Source organism: Astatotilapia calliptera, chromosome 1 (genome assembly GCF_964374335.1).
Source record: "Astatotilapia calliptera chromosome 1, fAstCal68.1, whole genome shotgun sequence".
Taxonomy (NCBI): domain Eukaryota; kingdom Metazoa; phylum Chordata; class Actinopteri; order Cichliformes; family Cichlidae; genus Astatotilapia; species Astatotilapia calliptera.
The window spans coordinates 40,550,239-40,572,142 of NC_137422.1; the positions used below are offsets into that span (position 1 = coordinate 40,550,239).

General features: G+C 49.1%; 1 protein-coding gene across 1 annotated transcript; it reads left to right on the plus strand.

The window, feature by feature from the left end:
* The first annotated feature begins 2,474 nt into the window (after positions 1 to 2,474).
* On the plus strand, positions 2,475 to 21,431 carry tpcn2 (two pore segment channel 2). Its single transcript, XM_026177225.2, has 25 exons — positions 2,475 to 3,480; positions 6,135 to 6,190; positions 6,361 to 6,437; positions 9,845 to 10,022; positions 10,108 to 10,224; positions 10,333 to 10,439; positions 11,439 to 11,511; positions 12,120 to 12,219; positions 12,326 to 12,391; positions 12,469 to 12,533; positions 14,149 to 14,240; positions 14,339 to 14,420; positions 14,954 to 15,043; positions 15,160 to 15,279; positions 15,356 to 15,415; positions 15,880 to 16,008; positions 16,181 to 16,230; positions 16,397 to 16,496; positions 18,159 to 18,230; positions 18,307 to 18,377; positions 18,475 to 18,580; positions 18,826 to 18,908; positions 18,988 to 19,069; positions 19,538 to 19,629; positions 19,716 to 21,431. Exons 1-25 carry the CDS (start codon positions 3,330 to 3,332, stop codon positions 19,792 to 19,794), a joined length of 2,298 nt encoding a protein of 765 aa, XP_026033010.1. The 5' UTR covers positions 2,475 to 3,329; the 3' UTR covers positions 19,795 to 21,431.
* The last annotated feature ends 473 nt before the right edge of the window (positions 21,432 to 21,904 follow it).

Here is a 21,904-nt window from a genome sequence, read left to right on the forward strand (position 1 = left end):
TCAAGATTACACTTACTAAAAAACAGAAGCAGCTTTAACTCGAGTCAGTCTTTCACCGTTTAGCTAAAGTCACGTGACAATAAGGTCAAAGTGTTTATGAAGAGGTCAGGTGGGGATGGTCCTGTGTTAATCCTCACGTGTGTGAGAAATATCTGGCTGCCATGTTTGTTCTGTCAAACTGACCGTAGCCAGGGCGATCCAGGGTTTACGTCATACGTGACTGTGAGCGAGGCAGGGGGCGTTCAACACCACCAACATTAAGATCCCAGGAACTTTCCGTACCTGGGTGATCAAGCGTGCATGAAGGCTTCACGTGGCGAGCAGCTCAGACTCGGTTCCTTTTGCTCTCACAGGTTTGTCTGCATGCAGAGAGCTTCTTTAATACATGAGTGACCGTTTCACCGCCGTTAACGTGGTTTTAACGAAGGCGACATTATTAGCACTGCAGGTTCCTTCGTTTCACCCTGATGGAATAATTCCCAATAACTGCTTCAAATGTACTGATGACGTCTATTTGAAAAACAAAAAAATCCCTTTTTTACTAAAACCACACTGATGCTTGGAGGACTGCAGAGAGGCGGCTCGCATCCATTCCCACAGCTCAGAGCTCGAGTTTACATGATATTTGTTACCCATCATAAACTCAGGTGTTGTCATTTTCCTGACTCAGGCTTCTGAAACCCGGCACGTCCTCTTCTGAGCTCTGCCTCAAGAGCTCAGCGTTCGGTTTCTGAGGAGGAACCCGACATCCGGAGGTCGTTTCATCATGACGTGACCTTTCTGTTGTGGTGCTTAAACTCTCACACTCATTAGACTGTGGCGCTTTCATGACATGCTGTTAATCTGTCTTTTGAACTCTGCTATGGTGCAGCAAAGAAGTCTCCATCATGGACTGTACATAAAAGATGGAAGCAAGGCAAAGTCCTCTTTTAACGTCTTAAAACGGGCGTGGCTGAACTGAATGACCACAGATCAGAGACGCACAGTGTTGGGGAGTAACAGAATACATGTACCGCCGTTACGTATTTAAAATACAAAATATGAGTAACTGTATTCCGTTACAGTTACCGTTTAAAAAGGTGGTATTCAGAATACAGTTACTTTGTTGAAATAAATGGATTACACTGCGGTACTTTCCTGTTTCATATTGTCGCGGGTCAGGACTGTTTGGGTTTTGTTTGACAGCTACGTTCTGTTGTTCCAGGCGGCAGCGCTACGGTTGCCATGGTTACAGGGCGACGCTCTCTCTCTCTCTCTGCGACTGCGTGTTTCCTGGGTGAGAGAGCGCCTTTTCGTTGTTGTTGTTGTTGTGCTAAGCTAACAGGCAGAATGCTACAAGCATAGCTCTAAAGAATGTAGCATCATGGGCAGTGTAGTCCGTGCTGCAGGGAGAATGGACTGCCATACACGTTATGTGTCTGTGAGCGAGGAGGGAGAAAAAGGGGAGTGGAAAGGTACGAGTTGTCATCGAGGAAAAACGGGAGCTGGAAGCATGTAAATATAATAATAACCACTGCAGCCAAGAAGAGTGCCTGACGAGCCCAGTTGTAAGTAAGCTATTAAGACTCGACTGTACACCATGTTCCTGTTTTCCTCCGAAAACAATAAGTTCCGTTGGAGCAGCCTTTCAACGCCTCTCTCTGTCTCTCGCAAGAAAAGTTGACCCACACAACAAAGTAAAGCTATTTTTCGGCTACGAGCCGACAGGGACCCCGCCGTATTAGTCAGAGGTCCCTTTACTACAGTTCGGAGTCGCGGACCTTCAGTAACAGTAATAAATCACACAGCAATAGTACATTCACGTTGTTGTAAAAAGCATGATAATATATTAAGTAATCCAAAGTATTAAGAATACGTTACTCTCATTGAGTAACGTAACGGAATATGTTACAGAATACATTTTGGGGCATGTAATCTGTAATCTGTAATGGAATACGTTTTAAAAGTAACCTTCCCAACACTGCAGACACAACATGGCCGTGTCCTAAAAATGTATCTCAATGTGTCCATAATTTACTAAATGAATATCACACTGTGTTAAAGAAGCCTTGAAACTACTGAGGGGTGTACTGCAGATGAAGCTGAACAAGGCCAGGCTTCCTCGGTCTGCACTGGAACATCCAAGCCTAAGAGCCCAGCGTAAGAAGTTATCAACTTCCTGTTAAATCTGTTCTTGGCTTCTTTGTGTGGGTCACGTGACTCTTCTACCATCAGAGGCGTTATCTGATGATGATGTAATGGTGATTAAAAATCTGTGTGTAAACTTTGCACGGAGATTAAATCTAAAGATTTCTACCCAGAGCAGTGAAAGAGAGCCGAGGCCCACTACAAGGAGCCGATGATGAAATCAGTTAATCACCTTTGGGGGAAAATAAATAATGTGACAGGTTTCTTTCATGCACTTAGGTTGTCTAAAAATAATCTTGTTTTTCATCTCAGTAGGGCAAAATAAATATGATGAATACAAAGTAAAGATTACTGATATCAGGATTCTGTGTTAGGCCAAAGATGTCAAACTGATTTTACACGTTGGGCCACATACAGCATGCTCTGGTACCGACGTTTAAACACACGTTTAATCCCCGAGATGTCCGAACACGTCTCAGATACACGATGAAGAAATCTGACAGCACGACTCTTTGGGACGAAATAAGAAATCCAACAAACGTGTGGTCAGAGCTGCGATGGTAGAAAACAGAAAATGTCCTTTTGTGTGGAATTAACTGTTTATGTATTACTTCACTAGTAATGCTCATAGTGAGTCTGTGGCAGCAAGAAAAGCTTAATAACCTTTTAAAATACATTTAAAGGTCCAAACTTTTTGGCCCTCCTTCATATTTCCTGAAGCTGTCCGTGGGCCGGGCTGGACTCGAGCTGATTTTGGCCCCTGGGCCTTATTTTTGACACCCCTGGTGTGGCTGATGTAGCTGGATCAGATTAATAATCTCAGAGGTGCAGACTCCAACCAGTTCATCCGTTTGATTTGACCCACATTTAACAGAAACGCCAGTTTTCCCTGTTGTCGCCATCACTATTTACAGTGTTTTCGTGTCTCCGTGTGACGTAACTGTGACGCTCGCGCCCTTTTTCTCCAGGTGAGTTCATCTGTGTGGATTAATGACCTCCACGCGGTAAAGCGAACCTGACTTTCGTTGCTGGCTTCCTGCTCCGGCAGCTCTGAGCACGTGACTCTGTGCTGTGGGTGGAGCTTGACTGGCGCAGGAGGAGGAGGAGGACTTCCTCCCGCACGCTGCGCTGCTTTCTGTTTGAGCGCCTTCTTGTTGTTGTTCTGGAGTTTGGACGGACTCCGACACTCTGATCTGAGCCGGATGGAGACGGACAGCCTGCTGTCCGGCAGCCTGGACGGAGCCTCCGGGGAATATGGCTCCAGGACCGGCTCGGAGCGCGGAGGGGCCCCGGGCGGCAGGAGGATGTCGGACTCGGTGTACGGGGACTCGAGCAGTGTGGACAGGGAGCCAGGTGAGCGGCTTTTACGTTTTCAGGTGTGGCAGTGAGCTGGGAAAAGTTGTCATGTTGTGAGTACCGGATCAGCTGATTTACTCAGGTGAGCGCAGGCAGGTAGTTTTTTAGGCTCAGGTTAAACACGCCCACAGCTGCAGAGTCAGAGCTTCCTCACACAGATGACGTTTCTTTATTATTTTAGTCCAATCTTATTCCCGGCGTTTTGATTCGCAGCGTTACTGACGAGAAAGGAAAGCTCAAAGATTGAAATGCTGTTGTTCCAGATGATGAGCAACACCTGGAACGTGTGAAAGTACTTTTTAAAGTACACTGCTGTGCAAAAGTCCTGAGCCACGGCTCTTTTTAAAAGGTGCACAATTGATTGAAACGTGCAGACAAACATATAAGACAGAAACAGAGTTTGAATGTTTCTAAAAAGGGCATATTTGGTGAGAGCAGCTTCATCCTGCAGCTCGTCTCTGTGAGGATCTCCAGGCTGAAGGACGCTCGCAGCTCTCCTTTGGATGTTTCCAGCACCGAGTCAGTAACGCTGAGGTCTGAATGTGGATCAGACCTGGTCCTGTGAGCTTCACTCCAGTCCTTGTGTCATTTTCATTCCTCAGCCTTTCCTCCCGTTTCCCTTCATTAAGAATGGTTTCCTGATAGCCGCCCGTCCACCGAGACAGTCCTGGCGAGGCTTCAGTGAGCAGCAGACGATCAGCTCTCAGCTCCTGTGTTTCTTAAGCACATGCCTCTCGGACACTGTAGATAGATTTTATTAGGCCCCACACTTCTTCTTCTGTCCTCCACGGTGCAGTTTTCTTAAAGTTTTCAGTGTTTAGTGACTTAACAAGTGAATAAAAACATCCCCTTGAAAATGGTCAAGTACAAGGACTGAGGATGAGGATGAGTGAAGAAGCAGCCAGTGTCCAAAGAACGACTTTCAGAAATCTGCAGAGCTGCTTACAGGACCGTCCGGCTCCTTATAAGCAAGAAGTGAGAGGTGGCTCAAGACTTTTGCACAGCACTGCAGGGTTTTATTGGTTCTTGAGGTCAGATTGTGCTGTATGAGTCGGGCACCCCTGGTTGAAAGGCTCAAAGTCTGTCCTGTGTTCCCGTCTGTGGTTAAGTGAATACTGCTGATCGTGTCTGAACGACCAGCCTGTTTCTGAGGTGCAGCTGGACGTGTCTGTGTGCGAGGTCACATGTATCAGATGTACCAGAGAAACTAATGACGTATTTACACAGATCTTTAGTTATTGTAATAATTAGGCAGCATAAGTTTTCACCAGTTATTAACTACTTTGTCTTTTCTCACAATAAGCAATCCTTTGGTTTCTCTGCCTTGCTGGTTAGTCAGTGTTTGGTGACTGTGTGAGTGCTGGAGGGAAACAGGTCGTCAGTGAGTGACTCTGAACTGCGACGTGTTCAAGGAAAACGCAAAAACACCAAAGAAGAAGAGGCTAAATGACTCAGTGGATTCACTGATGGAGGAAGCATCAGACTTTACATTTAAACGCAGATTTGACAGCAAAGCAGTCGGTCTTCCTTTTCCAGAGGGTGGAGTTCTCCGTCAGTGTGACGTGGAGGACGTTTCAGAGGAAACACGCCTGACTCAGTCTCAGCCTCTTTAAACTCAATAAAATCCTCCTCAGGATGGTTTTTCTGAAACCACCACCAAACCTGCAGACACTTCCTGTTTTTATTTTTATTTCACCTCAAATGTTCAAAATATTCTTTTCTTTTCTTTTTCTAGACTCAAATTTATATTTTCATGTTCAAATTACTTCAAATCAAAAACTAAATTTCACAGAAACTCGAAACTGAAATGACTTCAGTGGAGTTTTTTTTTTTTTACACCCTGCTGCTGTGTGTGTGTGTGTGTGCGTGTGTGTGTGTGTCTGTGTGTGTTTGTGTGTGAGAGAGTGTGTGTATGTCTGTGTGTGTGTGTGTGTGTGTGTGTGTGAGAGAGAGAGCAACCGTTTAAAGTGTTGTCCTGTCAGTGACACCCACCACAACCACCCCCAGTGACACATTCTGCTGTGATGCATCGATCAGCAGCACTCGGTGTGTGTGTGTGTGTGTGTGTGTGTGTGTGAGTGTGAGTGTGTGTGTGTGTGTGTGTGTGTGTGTGTGAGTCATCATGTCTGTGTAAGTGCTGGATGGAAAGGTCAGAGTGGTTAAACTTGATCACCTGACAGCTGCTAAACTGTCGTCTCCACATTGCTTCTGAGCTTCTGTCCAAACCTGCACGTTCAGCACACACGTGAGTGAAACGTGTCACAGGTTTGAGTCCAGAGTGACACATTCATCAGATCAGGCCAGAAGCTCCATGCAAACCTGAACCACGTCTGACTGAAGCTCTCACAGGGCTGGACCCTTTGTTTCTGACGATGTTGATTTTTGTCCACAGGAAGTAAAAGTTTCTCTGTGTTGTATTACACATAGACTGTATATAAAAGAAGGACACACAGGCCTTACTGACACCTGTTGGTTTGCGTTGGCACCATGTGTGTTGGTTAAAGGTGCACGTTTTCACTCTGGTATTAAATACGGAGCTCCTGTGCTTCCTGTTGTGGTTCAGCTGCCCCCCCTCAGCCCGGCCGGGCCCCAAACTTTCTCCTTTCTACTCTTCAGGTCGTTGTATTTCACTCTTTTCTCACCATCCACAGGTGACGAGGAACTCTACATCCAACAGGCTGTTGTGTTCATCGAGGACGCCATAAAGGTGAGAGAACAGAACTTTGTCAAATCCTCCACTCTGTCCTCCTCCATGATTCCTGCACTGTGGGAGCTTCTGGAAAGCAACCCTGCAGGAAAACATTGTCCCCACACTTGTAGACAAAATAAAACACCTGTAGATTATTATTTGTACTGAAGTATTCTTCCTGATTACAGTACCGCTCCATCAACCACCGAGTGGATGCAGGCTCCCTCCGCCTGTATCGATGGTACTACTCTGGGATAATCCAGTGGTAAGTAGCTCAAACTCTGCTGGAGTTCAGAGCAACCGCAAAATATTTACATATGGAAATTCTGACCCTTCACCTCTGACCTCTGTCCCTGCTGCATGCAGTCGTGGAGCTCCAGAAATTTACCATTTCAGTTATTTCCACACAGCAAATGCAAACTGAACTTTTCTTATTCAGGTAAGCTGAGACACTCACTGGAAACACCTGTTCAACTACTCGTTAACGCAGTGATCTAATCAGCCAATCACGTGGCACCAACTCAGTGCATTTAGGCGTGTTCGACACGGTGAAGACGACCTGCTGAAGTTCAAACTGAGCATCACAATGATGCAGAGATTAAAGGCGCCACGGACCAGTTTAATGTCAGATAATATTTTCACGGCCTTTAAGATGTGGCGGATAAATGCAACAAAATAAACGACCCGACCGAGACATAAATATATATAATAATAATAAACGCGAATTCACTGTGTAATTGTGTAACTTTATCAGCAGCGTCCTCCTGAAGTGCACCAACAACGTTGAGAGTAACATCCTCCTCTCTGCCCCTTAATGCTCTCTGGTCACTATGGTAACGCATAAATATTTCTTTCAAAATAAGACGCACGACTGCAAAGATCCCGGGAAACCGAGTTAACGATAAAAACCTTGAAAAACATAAATTTCACACCTGAGCCTCAACTCTCGCTGTCCGAGGCCCGGGGGTTGGGGACCGCTGGTTTAAGGCACTTTGAGACGGTGCAGAGTTCACCGAACACACGAGTCCTGCACTGCTTCTGCTGCATCGCCGTGACTGCACGAAACTGAACATGTACACGTGATCTTACGTGTTGGCTACAAGAAGCCCAAATTAAGAGAAGGAGAACAGTCGTAGTGCTCAATTATCCTCTGATATCTATTTATATAGATGATATTTCACAGCAGGTTCACCAGGCCTGGGTCACTCATTCAAAAACAAGAATTTACACCAAGCAGACGTAACATTATGACCACCTGCCTAATACTGCGTCCGTCCCTCTGACCTGTGAGGCGTGGCCTCCGCTCGACCCCTGCAGGCGTGCTGTGGTATCTGCAGCAGGTCCTGTCAGTCCTGTAAGCTGTGAGGGGGGCCTCGGTGGATCGGACTGTGTGTCCAGCACATCCCGTTCCTTCCCTGGATCACTCTGACAGATCCCGCCCCCCGCAGGCCGGGAACACAGAGCTGCAGGTTTGCAGATGCTCTGACCCAAACTGTCAAACTGGCTCAAAGCATAACAATCGCACGTTTTTCTTCCTCTAACATCAACTTTGAGGACAAGATGTCCACCTGCTGCCTGATAGACCCCGCCCACCAACAGGTGGGAGGTTGATCTCTTCACCTGTCGGTGCTCAGAATGTGTGATCGGTGTGTTTTTGAACAAAGTCTCTACATGTGTGAAAACTAAAATATCTCTGACACGAAACAGTCGACTTAGATGCTGCATCAGCTTCTCTTCACTTCCTGTTTTTCTGCACTCAGTAACTTTGGCGCCGAGACAAAACAAAGAGAGGCTGAATGAAAAAACATGTTCTGCTCTGTCTGCATTAAAATGACTTTAACAATTATTAACAGAAATAACAGAGTTCCTTTTTGTGCCTTATAACCAGCTGCAGTTCTGCCTACAGTAAAACCTGCTCCTTATTTACGGTGTCCCACGGTGTCCCACAGTGTCACAGACATGTCCCACGCTGTCACAGACATGTCCCACGCTGTCACAGACATGTCCCACGGTGTCCCACACTGTCACAGACATGTCCCACAGTGTCCCACAGGGTCCCACGGTGTCCCACAGTGTCACAGACGTGTCCCATAGTGTCACAGACGTGTCCCACGCTGTCACAGACATGTCCCACGTGTCCCACAGTGTCACAGACATGTCCCACACTATCACAGACATGTCCCACAGTGTCCCACAGGGTCCCACGGTGTCCCACAGTGTCACAGACATGTCCCACGCTGTCACAGTCGTGTCCCACGCTGTCACAGACATGTCCCACGTGTCCCACAGTGTCACAGACATGTCCCACGCTGTCACAGACATGTCCCACGGTGTCCCACACTGTCACAGACATGTCCCACAGTGTCCCACAGGGTCCCACGGTGTCCCACAGTGTCACAGACGTGTCCCATAGTGTCACAGACATGTCCCACGCTGTCACAGACATGTCCCACATGTCCCACGCTGTCACAGTCGTGTCCCACGCTGTCACAGACATGTCCCACGTGTCCCACAGTGTCACAGACATGTCCCACACTATCACAGACATGTCCCACAGTGTCCCACAGGGTCCCACGGGGTCCCACGCTGTCACAGACATGTCCCACGCTGTCACAGACATGTCCCACGCTGTCACAGACATGTCCCACGCTGTCACAGACATGTCCCACGTGTCCCACAGTGTCACAGACATGTCCCACGCTGTCACAGACATGTCCCACGTGTCCCACAGTGTCACAGACATGTCCCACAGTGTCACAGACATGTCCCACGCTGTCACAGACATGTCCGACGGTGTCACAGACATGTCCCACAGTGTCACAGACATGTCCCACAGTGTCACAGATGTGTCCCACGCTGTCACAGACGTGTCCCACGGTGTTCCACAGTGTCCCACGGTGTCCCACAGTGTCACAGACATGTCCCACGCTGTCACAGACATGTCCCACGGTGTTCCACAATGTCCCACGGTGTTCCACAATGTCCCATGGTGTTCCACAATGTCCCACGCTGTCACAGACATGTCCCACGGTGTCACAGACATGTCACACAGTGTCCCACGGTGTCCCACAGTGTCACAGACATGTCCCGTTGGCTCTGAGTGCCGTGGCTCTTTCCGTGGACGCTGCTTTAAAAATAGCTGGGTCCTATTCTGAGCTGTGAGCGAGAGCGTCGAGACCTCAGATCAATTTTCTGTGAGACGCTTTAAAGAGTCACAGTGACCCCAGCGGGGGGAGGGGGGTTCATGTTTACAGGCGAAGCTGCTACACAACAGAAGTGTTCACCTGTGGTCTCCTTACCAAATGTTAAAATAGAAAGTTAATCCAAAAAAGGGAAAAATGAGTAAATCTCCAAGTGAATGAGGCCGTGTGGGAACCTGAGAACAGCTGCTGCTGATTGGTTAGCAGCCAACAAGCTTTTTATTAAAAGTCATGTTTCTGCTTCTCTCAGCCACAAATGAAGAACTTGTTGCCTGTAGTGCGACAGGCTGAGGATTTTAAAGCATGCTGATCATGCCTGAGGGTGCAGGGTAGGAAGAGCTGAGGATCCGTGTTTGTGCTTTAAAGCTGCACTGATGAAAATCTGCAGATGATGTTTAAAGGTCGCCCTGAGAGCGCTCGCGGTGTTTCTGTGGTACGAGTTTAAAGAGCCCTCCTCTCTCTCCGCCTTCAGGGGTTTGGGTCTGACCATTGCGGCGGTGCTGCTGCTGGCCTTCGCGGAGCGCCCGTCCTCCTTCTCCATCTCCTCGGACCCCCGGCATCGCTCTCCAGCCTGGCAGCCTCCCTGCGGCCTCACCGAGAGCATCGAGATGATCTGCCTCATCATCCTCTCTGTAGACGTCGCTGTTAAGGTGAGCGGGGAAAACCCGGGAAAACCCATTAAATCAGAGTAAACGTTCCCATCGAGCCGGTTCTGGATGTGTTTTTTTCCCGCAGAGCTATTTGATTGGCTGGGAGGAGTTCGGGAAGAGCAAATGGCTGATTGGCTACACTGTGGTCATTTTGATCTCTGTCATGGACTGGGTGCTGTCCGTCAGCATGGTGTGTGATGAGGTGAGGATCAGTCCAGGTTTGATTTTTCTGCTATACAGAAAGGTCAAAGGTCAGGGGACGTAAACCTGTCAAAATAAAATCCCGGGTTGATGTTCCTTCCTTCTTCAGAAACTGAGGGTGCGGCGGCTCCTGCGGCCGTTCTTCCTCCTGCAGAACTCCTCGCTCATGAAGAAGACGCTGAAGTGCATCAAGAGGACGCTGCCGGAGATCGCCAGGTATCCCAAACCCGTCAGCCTGTTGGGACGTGCTCTGCTGTTCAGGAAGCACAGCTCACCCACATCGTTTGTGTCGTCGCGTTAAATCCAAACGCCAGCGGTGAGATGGAGAGAGTGTGAGCAGATCTCAGTCTCCTCTGACCATCGCAGAATAAATGAAAGATTCAAAGAGGGTTTGTTGCTGGGTGTTAGCTGACTGTCAGGAGTGAACCTCACCTGCTTCACCTGTGCGAGCTCTCGGTCAGACCGCCACAGCTCCTCCTGTGTGGTGAGGTCAGCCGGCACAGAGCGGCACGCTGGTCGGTATTTTCTGTGATCTGTGCTGAAACTAGAATGAAACTCTCACTTGGTTTGTTATTTCTAATTTCACTTCTGACTCGTTGAATAAAAACACCGCCACAGACATCAGCGCACTCTCACTTCTGTCGCTGCTTCCTCAGCCGGTGGCCGCAGGCTGCTCATCGAGCAAAGCAGCGACTCTAGAACTGATAAATGATTGCTCGCGTTTGGCTTTTTAAACTGTTACAGCTTTATTCTTGAAAACCATAAAACTGCTTCAGGATTTTTGCCTCCATCTTCCTCCTTTGAACAGATTTGGTGCCGTATGATTGGCCCACACAGCTGAGCTGCCCACTGATGATGCTGCTCAGTGGGCACACAGGGAATCCTCAGTCTCAGACTACGTCTGTTATAATCCTGAAAATAGGATGAATAATCTTCACATGATTAATACTCAGTTTATTATGAGGAAATATTTAAAAGGACGACACTGTGACCACAGGTCAGTGACCGAGACGACGTTTGAATCGAGGCTGATTCACTCTTTAAGAGTCAGAGCATCTCCCAGTATGACGTTTGGTGTCAGCTGGACGATGATGATGATGAGCTTTAATCAGAGTTTAGGAGCAGCTGTGGGTTAAAGGTTAAACATCGTGTGTGTGTGTGTGTGTGTGTGTGTGTGTGTGTGTGTGTGTGTGTGTGTGTGTGATGTCTCTGCAGTGTCATCCTGCTGCTGGCTCTCCACCTCTGCCTCTTCACTATGATCGGCATGCTGCTGTTTGCTAAAAATGAGGTGAGTTCAGGTGTTCATGAACACGCCCTGTTAAACTGAACACACTGGCTTTGTACAGACGTGTGTGTGTGTGTGTGTGTGTGTGTGTGTGGACACACAAAGTAGTTTAAATAAAATATGACACTAACCTCACAGCAGCCATAATGCTAACCACATGTGCTCAGGATTTCATATCCGAAAACTGGAGCTCCGCCTTCTTTAATGGTCTGTTAGTACAGTGACCTCACAGCAGCCATGTTATTGGTCACATGATGTCATTAAAATGCTCCAAAAGGCTCCAACAGCACAAACACGATGCAGAGGTCCAGCTCAGGTGAAGCTAGCAGCTTCAGCCGCCTGTGTCACCATCCACCTGCCAGTCAGAGAGGCCACGCCCCTAATAATGCAAAATCAGTTTAAAGAGTTGAGTTACAGAAACGTCCTCCCCCCGTGCAGACACATCCACAGAGACAAACAGTTTGTGTATCAGGCTGTAAACGTGTGTATTTCTGCTGTGAAGTTTTAACATGGGAGTCTATGGGGCCTGACTCCCTGCTGCCTCTGCTGGACGTTAGAGGAACTGCAGGTTTGGTGTCGGCTCATCGCTCCTTGTCTGTGTTTGTGCTCAGGACCCGAAGAAGAACGGCGAGTGGGAGCTACACTTCAGAAACCTGCCGAGCTCCCTGACGTCTCTGCTGGTGCTGCTCACCACAGCCAACAACCCCGATGGTACACGATCGGTCGCGCCACGGTCACGCCACGGTCACGCCACGGTCACGCCATGGCCACAGACAGTTTAATGTTAATGCCATCGTCTTTTTTTGTTGTGTCACAGTGATGATCCCCGCCTACTCCCTAAACAGATGCTACGCCATCTTCTTCGTGGCCTTCAGCGTCATCGGTAAGCAGCCGTTAGTTATGACCCCAGCGTTGAGGTGTTTGACAGTCAGGCTCACAGGAACGTTTGTCGTCCCGCAGGAACCTACTGTCTGATGAACCTACTGACAGCCATCATCTACAACCAGTTCAGGGGATATTTGCTGGTGAGTCACTCACACATGACTGAGCTCTTCCAGTCTTTGCTTCAGGGATTTATTTTGACTCAAGACGCGGCGGCTGCGCCCAGCTGGAAAAGTGGGCGTGTCCACGAGCTGTGATGTAGGTTTTGTGTTGGAAACGGGGAAAAACAAGCCCGGAGTGTGGGAAGTAGTCACGGGGAATGGGCTGAGGGCCACTTCATCCTGTGAGGTAATGCTCTCGTTACGAGAGGCGGCTGGCGTGAGACGCGGACGATCCCACGACCTCAGGCTGCTGACGCCTACGTTTCCCACAATGCACAGCACAGTCTCACTACGGTTTGTCAAGCACTTTTTAATCTGCTGATTCGTGCTCTTGGATTTTGCTTTTTATTCACAGAAAGGTCTCGTTTGTATTGGCGTGTGCCCCGACACCAGACCTCCGCTCGTTTCACACTTCACTCGTGTTTTCTTCCACTGCCTCCTTTCGTGTTCACTCATTCTTTCCTTCTTTGGTTTGTGCAGCGAACGGGACTCGGTAGGTTTGGGTCGGTGGTTCAAACTCAGTTTCAGTGACGACCGCACAGGAAGCGAGAATCGCATCAAGGGCTGCGCAGATCCATCGTTTATTCATTCGTCATGTCGAGTGTGGCTTTAACGGCCTTCACAGGTCTGCATGTGGACCGCTGCACGCCCACAACCACGTCAGGACGTTTGATCTAAACTGTGAAACTTCCTCCAACACCTGGAGATTTGACTTACTCCTCAGCCTGACAGGTTTGCAGTTCTGTTGTCACCCCACCGGGCGGGTGGTGGGCAGGCTGAACACGGGGCCTCAACAATGACGTCTCCTAAAAGCTCTCGGACCAGTTTAGTAATTCTGTGTTGTAGAACTTGTTCTTCTGGATTTGTCCCAGCTGAAGGCTCTGCTGCAGCGGCAGCGCCGACCCACATCAAAACCAGGATTTGTTTTATTGTGAATACGCGCCTGTGCAGACCAAAGCTCAAACCTTGATCAGCAAGCCAGACTTAAAAACTCCTGACGCATAACTGTCCTCCTGCTGAAACACATGCACGTCAGCAGCTGACTCTAATGCAGAACAATGCATTGTAACCAGCAGGCCCTGCTGCACGCTGCAGAGTGCCATTCCCCACATCTGTAAGGTGACCTTACAGATGTTTGCAGTTTACATCCTGCAGAATCACGTGTGGGAAACGTGAATGTGCAGCGAGTGAAGAAGCACAGAGTTTTCAAAGTAATCCTGACTCGCTCGCTGCGAGTCACACGCCTGACTCCAGCGTCACACAGAAACCAGCAGGAGGACCATCCCCCTCGCAGCCCGACACGAGGCTCTTGAAACGCCGCTTTTTACAGGTGAGTCAGTACTGCCACCTGCTGGAGGATTAGAGGCGTCTCAGTGGACTTTAAAGCTGCAGCGTTCAGGCCTGTAAGTCACCTCATCGCCCTGCAGAAACAAAGAGTGGCAGAAAAATCCCACAGAAGCTCTCAGACATCCAGGGAAGTCTGCACGTTTGCTTTTTGATACCGAGCGTCCACGTTTGTCTAACACGCTCTGAGCTTTGTGCCGTTAAGCTGCAGCAGAGATCTTCACAAAATCTTTCCGCTGCTGCTTTTGTCCAGATGTCGGTCCAGACGTCATTCCTCAGGAGACGACTCGGGATCCGGGCAGCTTTCCAGGTCCTCACCTGCCAGGGAGCCCGACGGGCTGCTGGGTAAGACTCGCACAAGCCGGCGCAGCTTTTGTCATCGCTTCAGAGGAAACGCTTCAATACGAGGAGTAATCTCACACACACACATGTCTCTGTTTTAGGGAGCGCGCTCGTGTCGACGCTGTGCTGGAGGTGATGTCCAGGGTCAAGATGAAGAGATACTACAGAGCAGCCATCACTACGGTCAGAGCACACACACAGGCAGACACACACTCACAGGCAGACACACACACACACAGGCAGACACACACACAGGCAGACACACACACACAGGCAGACACACACTCACAGGCAGACACACACACACAGGCAGACACACACTCACAGGCAGACACACACTCACAGGCAGACACACACTCACAGGCAGACACACACACACAGGCAGACACACACTCACAGGCAGACACACACTCACAGGCAGACACACACTCACAGGAAGTCCGCTCCTTATTTTATGCAGGAGAAGAAGAACCTCCACCTCCTCCTGTCCCAGCTTCCTCCTCTGTCTCACCGACCCTCTGCATGTCTCCTTCACTACATCCACGAACCTCCTCTGAGGTCTTCCTCTCCTCCTCCTGCCAGCAGCTTCATCTTCGTCATCGTTGGGCCGATATATCCCCTCTCCCTCCTCTGCACACGTGCAGACCCTCTCAGCCTGTCTTCAGTTGGACCTCCTGAAAGCCTTTAACATGTCTCCATGTATTCTTCCTCTTCAGGTGGCGCAGCAGTACGAAGACGTCGGCTTCATGGATCGAGAACAATTCACCAAGATCTTTGATGAACTTGATAAAGACTGCATCAAGGAGGTAGAAGCGGGGCCCAGACGTGCTCAGCATTACATCTCAGAGACTGTGTCTGACTGTGTGTGTGTGTGTGTGTGTGTGTGTGTGTGTGTGTGTGTGTGTGTGTGTGTGTGTTTCAGCACCCTCCTCTGCCTCAGTACAGCTCTCCCACCCTGCAGAAACTCCAGCTGATCTTCAGTCACTACTATCTCATTTTGTTTGGAAACGCTGTGGCTCTGGCCAATGTAGTGTGTATATGTGTAAGTAACACACACACACACACACACTGAGCGGGTCAGCCTGTTGTAACATCAACTCTGTGTGTGTGTGTTTCAGACTGTCCTGGTGTTGAACTCTGAGAAGTCCACAGCAGAGAGAGACAACTTCGTCTTGGAGGTGAAACAGTCGCACTCACTGTGTGAATGACTTAATGTAAGCGTTGTTAATGACATCATGTGACCAATAATATGGCAGCTGTGAGGTCACTGTACTAACAGACCGCCCATGAAGGCGGAGCTCCAGAAATTCTAGGATTTTATTTTGAAGGTTATTGATTAGCAAGTATCTGCTCAGCTGCAGAGGTCAGACTGTCACAAGGACCTGAAATCTCGTCTCACTGCAGATTGTTTTGGATGCGTGACTGCAGTGAACTCACTGACAGACATTTGCTGCCATCGCTTAAGTCGACTTGTTATTAGCATTAATCTAAAACTGCATTTTTAAGGGACGCTAAGTTAGTATAGTTACAGATACACTGCAGGACTTTCATCACAGGGTCAGAGTTTGGACTTCCTCTCCAAAGGATGAGTTATTCAAACTTCAGCAATGAGCGGATGTGACTCTCCCTGATCTCCCCTCAGATCATCAACCTGTGCTTCATCCTCTACTACCTGTTTGAAATGTGTGTGAAGATCTTTGCGTTCGGCTGGCAGGGCTACCTGTCCTACAGGAACAACATCTTCGACGGCTTCCTCACCGTCCTGTTGTTGGTAAACTCATCTGATTAAAGTTTTCCAGCTTTTTTTAAACACAGTATTTGGCAGTTTGCCGTCTATTCTCCAAATCTATGACATCGCAGTCATTTGATTGGTCAATTTCATTAGTAACGACGCTGTAGGAACCACACTGGGAGGGTAATTTGTGTCCCCTGCTTCCTTTCAGGCCCTGCAGATCACCATTTTTATCACCTACAGGCTTCCGTATTCTCAGTGGTGAGTTCATGTCTGTTTAATTCAGCTTTGTGCCTTTTGTGTGTTTCTGTGGGGGAAGTCCCAGCGAATGAGTGAAAATCATCTCCAGCGGCTCTCTTCATGTGTAACACTCTTATCAAACATATCAAGACACGCGTGTTTTAGAAATGCTGACCTCTGACCGCAGGGAGCCCTCCGCTCACGGCGTGCTGTCGCTGTGGGAGATGATCCGTCTGGTCAACCTGCTGATTGTTTTCCGCTTCCTGCGCATCATCCCGGACATCAAGGTACGATCCCAGATTCAAACACGTCGTCTGTCAGAGTTTGACGAATCATATCCAAACACTGTTTTCACAGTTTCACTTGGAAGGTCGGAGAAAAATATATAAATGCTTTTATGTGTGACAGTCAGGTCATGTTTATGTGTGAGTCAGCGTCAGCAAGAGTCTCGCTGCTTCTTACATCCTTACATCACCTGTTTCACCATCGAGCTTCATCAGCTTTTCAAAAAGTGAGAAAAATCCAGTCCCAGCTGCAAAACGTTGGGACGCTCCCATAAACTCAGGTTTTATTAACAGTGCAACACAGAAAACAGAGAAACTAAGAAAATGATCAGAGCTCATTTTGAATTGGAGGCCGATTTGGAACAAAACCAGTCTGTGCAGCTCCTCAGTCCTCCAGCTCATCGCAGTCCAAGGAGCTCGGAAACAGAAGCGTCCGGACCTCTTTAACTTTCTTAAATACGTTTCTTCACTTCAAAGAGCAGCGATTGGTGGAGAGTCACAGATTTAAGCCCTGTGGGCGTCGCCAAGAGGGCCGTGGACCCCCTGTGGATCCTCTACCTCAGGGGTGGGCAACTCCAGGCCTCGAGTGCCGGTGACCTGCAGGTTTTAGATCTCACCCTGGGTCAACACACCTGGAGAACTTCAAGTTATGTTGAGGAGGTGTTGAGGTCATTTAGCCATCTGAATCAGCTGTGTTGGATCAAGGACGCATCTAAAACCTGCAGGTCACCGGCACTCGAGGCCTGGAGTTGCCCACCCCTGCTCTACCTAATCACACGAGCCAAGGTGTGAAAACGGGTGCAGGTCACAATCAGCCAGGGTTTCAGGTGAAACCTAACCACACCCTATCATGTGACTTAGTGAGGTCACATGGCCCAGGATGCGAGTGGGCGTTGCCACATCTGGGAAGGATCTCAGGCTAGATTTCAGATGGCACACAGTTGGTGTCATTTTGACTCGTGTGAAGAAACGCCAACATATCACTGCCGTGCTTGCTTCCCTTCATTGGCTTCCAGTGCGTTTTACCGTTAAAGTCAAAATCTTTGACGTATAAAGTGCTGGTTGGCCGGACTATTCGTCTGACCTGCTGCAGCTTTACACGCCCTCTAGAGCCCTTCGATCAAGCGATCGCCTGCTCCTTACCTCACATAAGTCTAGGCTGGTTCATAGAGGAGATCGGGCATTTGCGGTTGTGGTTGTACCTCTCCACGTTAGAAAGGCCCGACTGTCACTCTGTTTAAATCGCATCTTAAAACATATTTTTTTACTCTGGCTTTCGAAACTTTTCTTTTAATTTTCTTACCTGTCGTCGTTGTCAATGTCATTGTTTAACTGTTACTCTGTGCAGCACTTTGTCAGCTCCCTGTTATTAAACGTGCTTTATAAATAAATGAAATGAAACCAACTGTCCTCTCTGTCTAACATGTGGACACTGGTGTGAGGACGCCACATGTTGGACAGAGAGGACGGTTCTAAAGAGTGAAAGAAGCGTCCATGTCCGCTGTGAACGCCAGCAGTCTGAGAATCAACAACAGTTTTTAGCGATTTCAAATAATCGTCCTGCGTTCCACACGCGGCAGCTTTAAAACATGAACTTCCTGCACAAAGGAAACAGCAAACGCAGTGACTCCTCCCACTCAGTCTGCACGTTGCTCTGTTCTGCAGCTCATGGCTCTGGTTGCCAGCACGCTGTTGGACCTGGTGAAGAACCTGCGAGCGTTCGCGGGGATCCTGGTGGTGAGTGATGTCAGCGTGGGCGGGTCAGCTGATGTGCTGTGAATCTAAAAGCTGCTGACGTGCTGTTTGCGTGCAGGTGGTGTACTACGTGTTTGCTGTGTTTGGGATCTGGCTCTTCGAGGGCGCCATTAAACCTCCTGACTCCAGGTAAGAAGTCTTCTCTGTCTGAGCACGCTGACACGTAAACTGGGACGTGTTGATGAATAAATCGTAAAGTTCAGTTTCGTGTCGTTCTGCGTGTCAGTGTGCTGACCAACACCTCCATGGAGAACATCACCTCCAACTTCAGCGTGGCGTGCGGCACCTACGAGCAGCTCGAGTATTGGCCCAACAACTTCGACGACTTTGGCGTGAGTCACACCTGGATGAGTGCAGACGGCCTCTCACCTGAACCTGAGGTTCAGCGTCTCTGTCCTCGGTCAGAGGATTTGCTATCTGACGAGGATGTCTCTGAGGATTCTGGGACTGCATTTCTAGTTTTCTCTGAACTTGTTGTGTTTAAATAAAAACGGTTTTCTTTCAGTGAGCCTGCTCACGGCTCAGTTAGAGGCTCTGGGATTAAAACGTGCTGAAGCATCTGTCCTCCTTCTCTCAGGCTGCCATCATTTTACTCTACGACGTCATGATCGTCAACAACTGGCAGGCCTTCATCGACGCCTACAGCAGATACACCACAGAGTAAGAAACCGGTTTAAGCCCAGCGGCGTAATTATGGTGGTTACTGCCAGGATGATGATGATGATGATTTGTTTCCCAGGTGGTCCAAGATCTACTTCGTGTGTTGGTGGCTCATCTCGTCGGTCATGTGGGTCAACTTGTTCGTGGCGCTCATCTTAGAGGTGAGAGACTCGCTCGATGCAGGCGCCCCCTGAACCAGGTGTCAGATACGAAGGTCGGCGGCAGGAAGTGAGAGAGAGCCAGCTGAAAGTGTCAGGGCCACTCGGCGTTCTTCTTAATCAGAAAGAGTCTTTAGGACATCCTGATAATAACAACATTGACGTATATGAGAAGGAATCGGCGGCGTTCCCGACTGTGACACTTCTGTAAGAAAGCTCAGAAATGTTGGACATCCTCGTTTCTTCAGACAGCTCAGGTTACACGGCCGCAGCAGTTTAAATGTTCCTGTTTCGCCTGCAGGAGCTCGTTTTAAACGAGCTTCTCTTCCTGGTGACGATCAGATTGATTCTTTCTAAATGCCTGAGGCCACGTGTCCCGCTGTGATCTGCACAGGCCGCTTGTAAACGTTTGTTCGCGGTTTTCCAGTTTTTTGCTTTGAGGCTCTGACGTGTGTCTTTCTGTCCTAACAGAACTTCATCTACAAGTGGGACCGCAGTCACAGCTGCTCTGTGATGGATGTGGAGAGGATCAGATATGAAACCTCGGTTCAGCTCATATTCAGGTGGGAATTTGTTATTTATTGCATTTCAGTGCTTGACAAACCTGAGTCCACGCTCACTGCCTGCCGTGGGTCCCGTGTCTCTGCAGGGAGCAGATCCAGGAGCCCACAGAGGAGGAGTTGGTGTGCCAGCTGCACCAGCATCCACACTTACAGCTGCAGTGGTGACGGCGGCGCCCTGCGAGGCTCTGCCGCCAGTTCATTTTTAAGTTCCTGTAAAACATTAAATGCAAAACGTCCGCTGAGTCCAGCGGGAATCCCACTTCTGAGTATTTCCAAGTCAAAGCCCTGCAGTCCCGTCCTGTTCTGAGAAACACCTGCGTTCATTTAAATCAAACCGAAATCACAAAAAGCTGCGGCTCGCCTTTAAAAGCTGCCAGAACAAACTGAAGCGTGAGCAGCTGCGGCTTTTAATTGGCCGACCGGAGCGGCGCTGAGCAGAGCTGAAAGCACAGACCCAACGGCAGCGCGAGTCCATCAGATTTGCATGCAGACAAACGGCCAATCAAATCCAAGAACACCGTCTCATCAAACCGGCGCTGTAGCCTCCAGGAGACGCGGGTCTCCGTTCTCTGCAGACTGAAACCACCTGACGGAGTTACGCAGCGCACACATTCAGCTTTACTTCAGACTTTAGTGTGAAATCCTCGCCGACGCGCGCAGGCTCAGGTCAGAGGTCACTTTAGGGAAACACAAACCGCACGTCTGCTCTGCAGCGCTGTTCACTCATCGAGTTCAGGGCGGAGCCAGAGGCTGACACCTTTCACGTGTTAGGATGATGACATCACAGATCACTGCAGGTTGACAAAAGCACGTCTTTCTATTCTTTCTGAGCCAAACATTAGACGGAGACATGTCTCCATCACTGCGAGACGCCGAGCAGATGGTGATGACGTCTGGGCTGATCTCTGCTGTGAGTCCAGCTGTGGAGATGTCAGGACGCCATGTCCCCACGCGTGGACAGAAACATCAGTGCTCGGGTTTTTGTGAAGGTCCAAGTGTCTCAGATCTGTTCTAAGAAAGGAGGGAGACGTCTGCCAAACTGGATACACAGCAGCTACGGGAGCACGTTTATTTACAACCCTCTTAATCTGCACATAGAGACGCGAGCTGCAGGGACCGGCTCGTCCCACAGGTCCGTGTTTCCTGACTGTCTTAGCGATGCGTGTCGTCTGTGGACACTCGCAGCCTGAGCTGCTGAAGCTTTCCTCACTTCCTGCTCTGACCTCGTCATCAGCAGCGACAGACACATCAGAGGAAAATGTTGCAGGTCGGCTGGAGTCACTGGGCGCCTGCAGCTCGGGTTCATCGAGACGTTTAACACAGAAGCGCTGCCGTGTGCACAGGAAGGACATCATGCCCGAGCTGCAGCGTCGTTCTTTCGAGGTTTCCGCTTCGTTCGACTCGTCGGTGCCACGTTTGTGGGGTTTCCCCTCATGTGAAGGACAAATTGTCCAGAAACCAGGAAACACCTGAAAGCAGTGACCTGTCTGAGACTTTTTGTCTGTCAGGAAATAAAAAAGTTGTTTTTCTTGGAACGACACCAGATCTGATCTCTGCTGTGTTTCTGGCCCGAGGCTGAGCGTCGCAGAGTTTTCCCTGAAACCTGACGTCGGACAAACACACGACCGAGCCATGATTTCTGCTGTATGTGGCGTTCAGGGCGTGCCGCGGCTTTAGACGAGCGTGTTCTGAGAGTTTAGTGGTGCAGAGCTGCTACCTCTGAGGGTAAAAAGGGAAAAACTCACTTTTTGTATGAATGTCCCAGAAACAGATTTGAAATAAATATTTTTCTGAAACTCAAAGACGTCTCTCGTGTTTCCGTTCACTCCATCAGCTCGCTGTAGTGTCCAGCTCAATATTTTTATGTCCTCTGAATCTCATGACACTTATTCAGTAATAACAATTATGGTAAAATGGTAAATGGCCTGTATTTGTATAGCGCTTTACTAGTCCCTAAGGACCCCAAAGCGCTTTACATATCCAGTCATCCACACATTCACACACTGGTGATGGCAGCTACATTGTAGCCACAGCCACCCTGGGGCGCACTGACAGAGGCGAGGCTGCCAGACACTGGCGCCACCGGGCCCTCTGACCACCACCAGTAGGCAACGGGTGAAGTGTCTTGCCCAAGGACACAACGACCGAGACTGTCCAAGCCGGGGCTCGAACCGGCAACCTTCTGATTACAAGGCGAACTCCCAACTCTTGAGCCACGATCATTACAATTATTATTGTAATGATCCTGTAAAATGCTCTTTTCTGCATCAGTTTC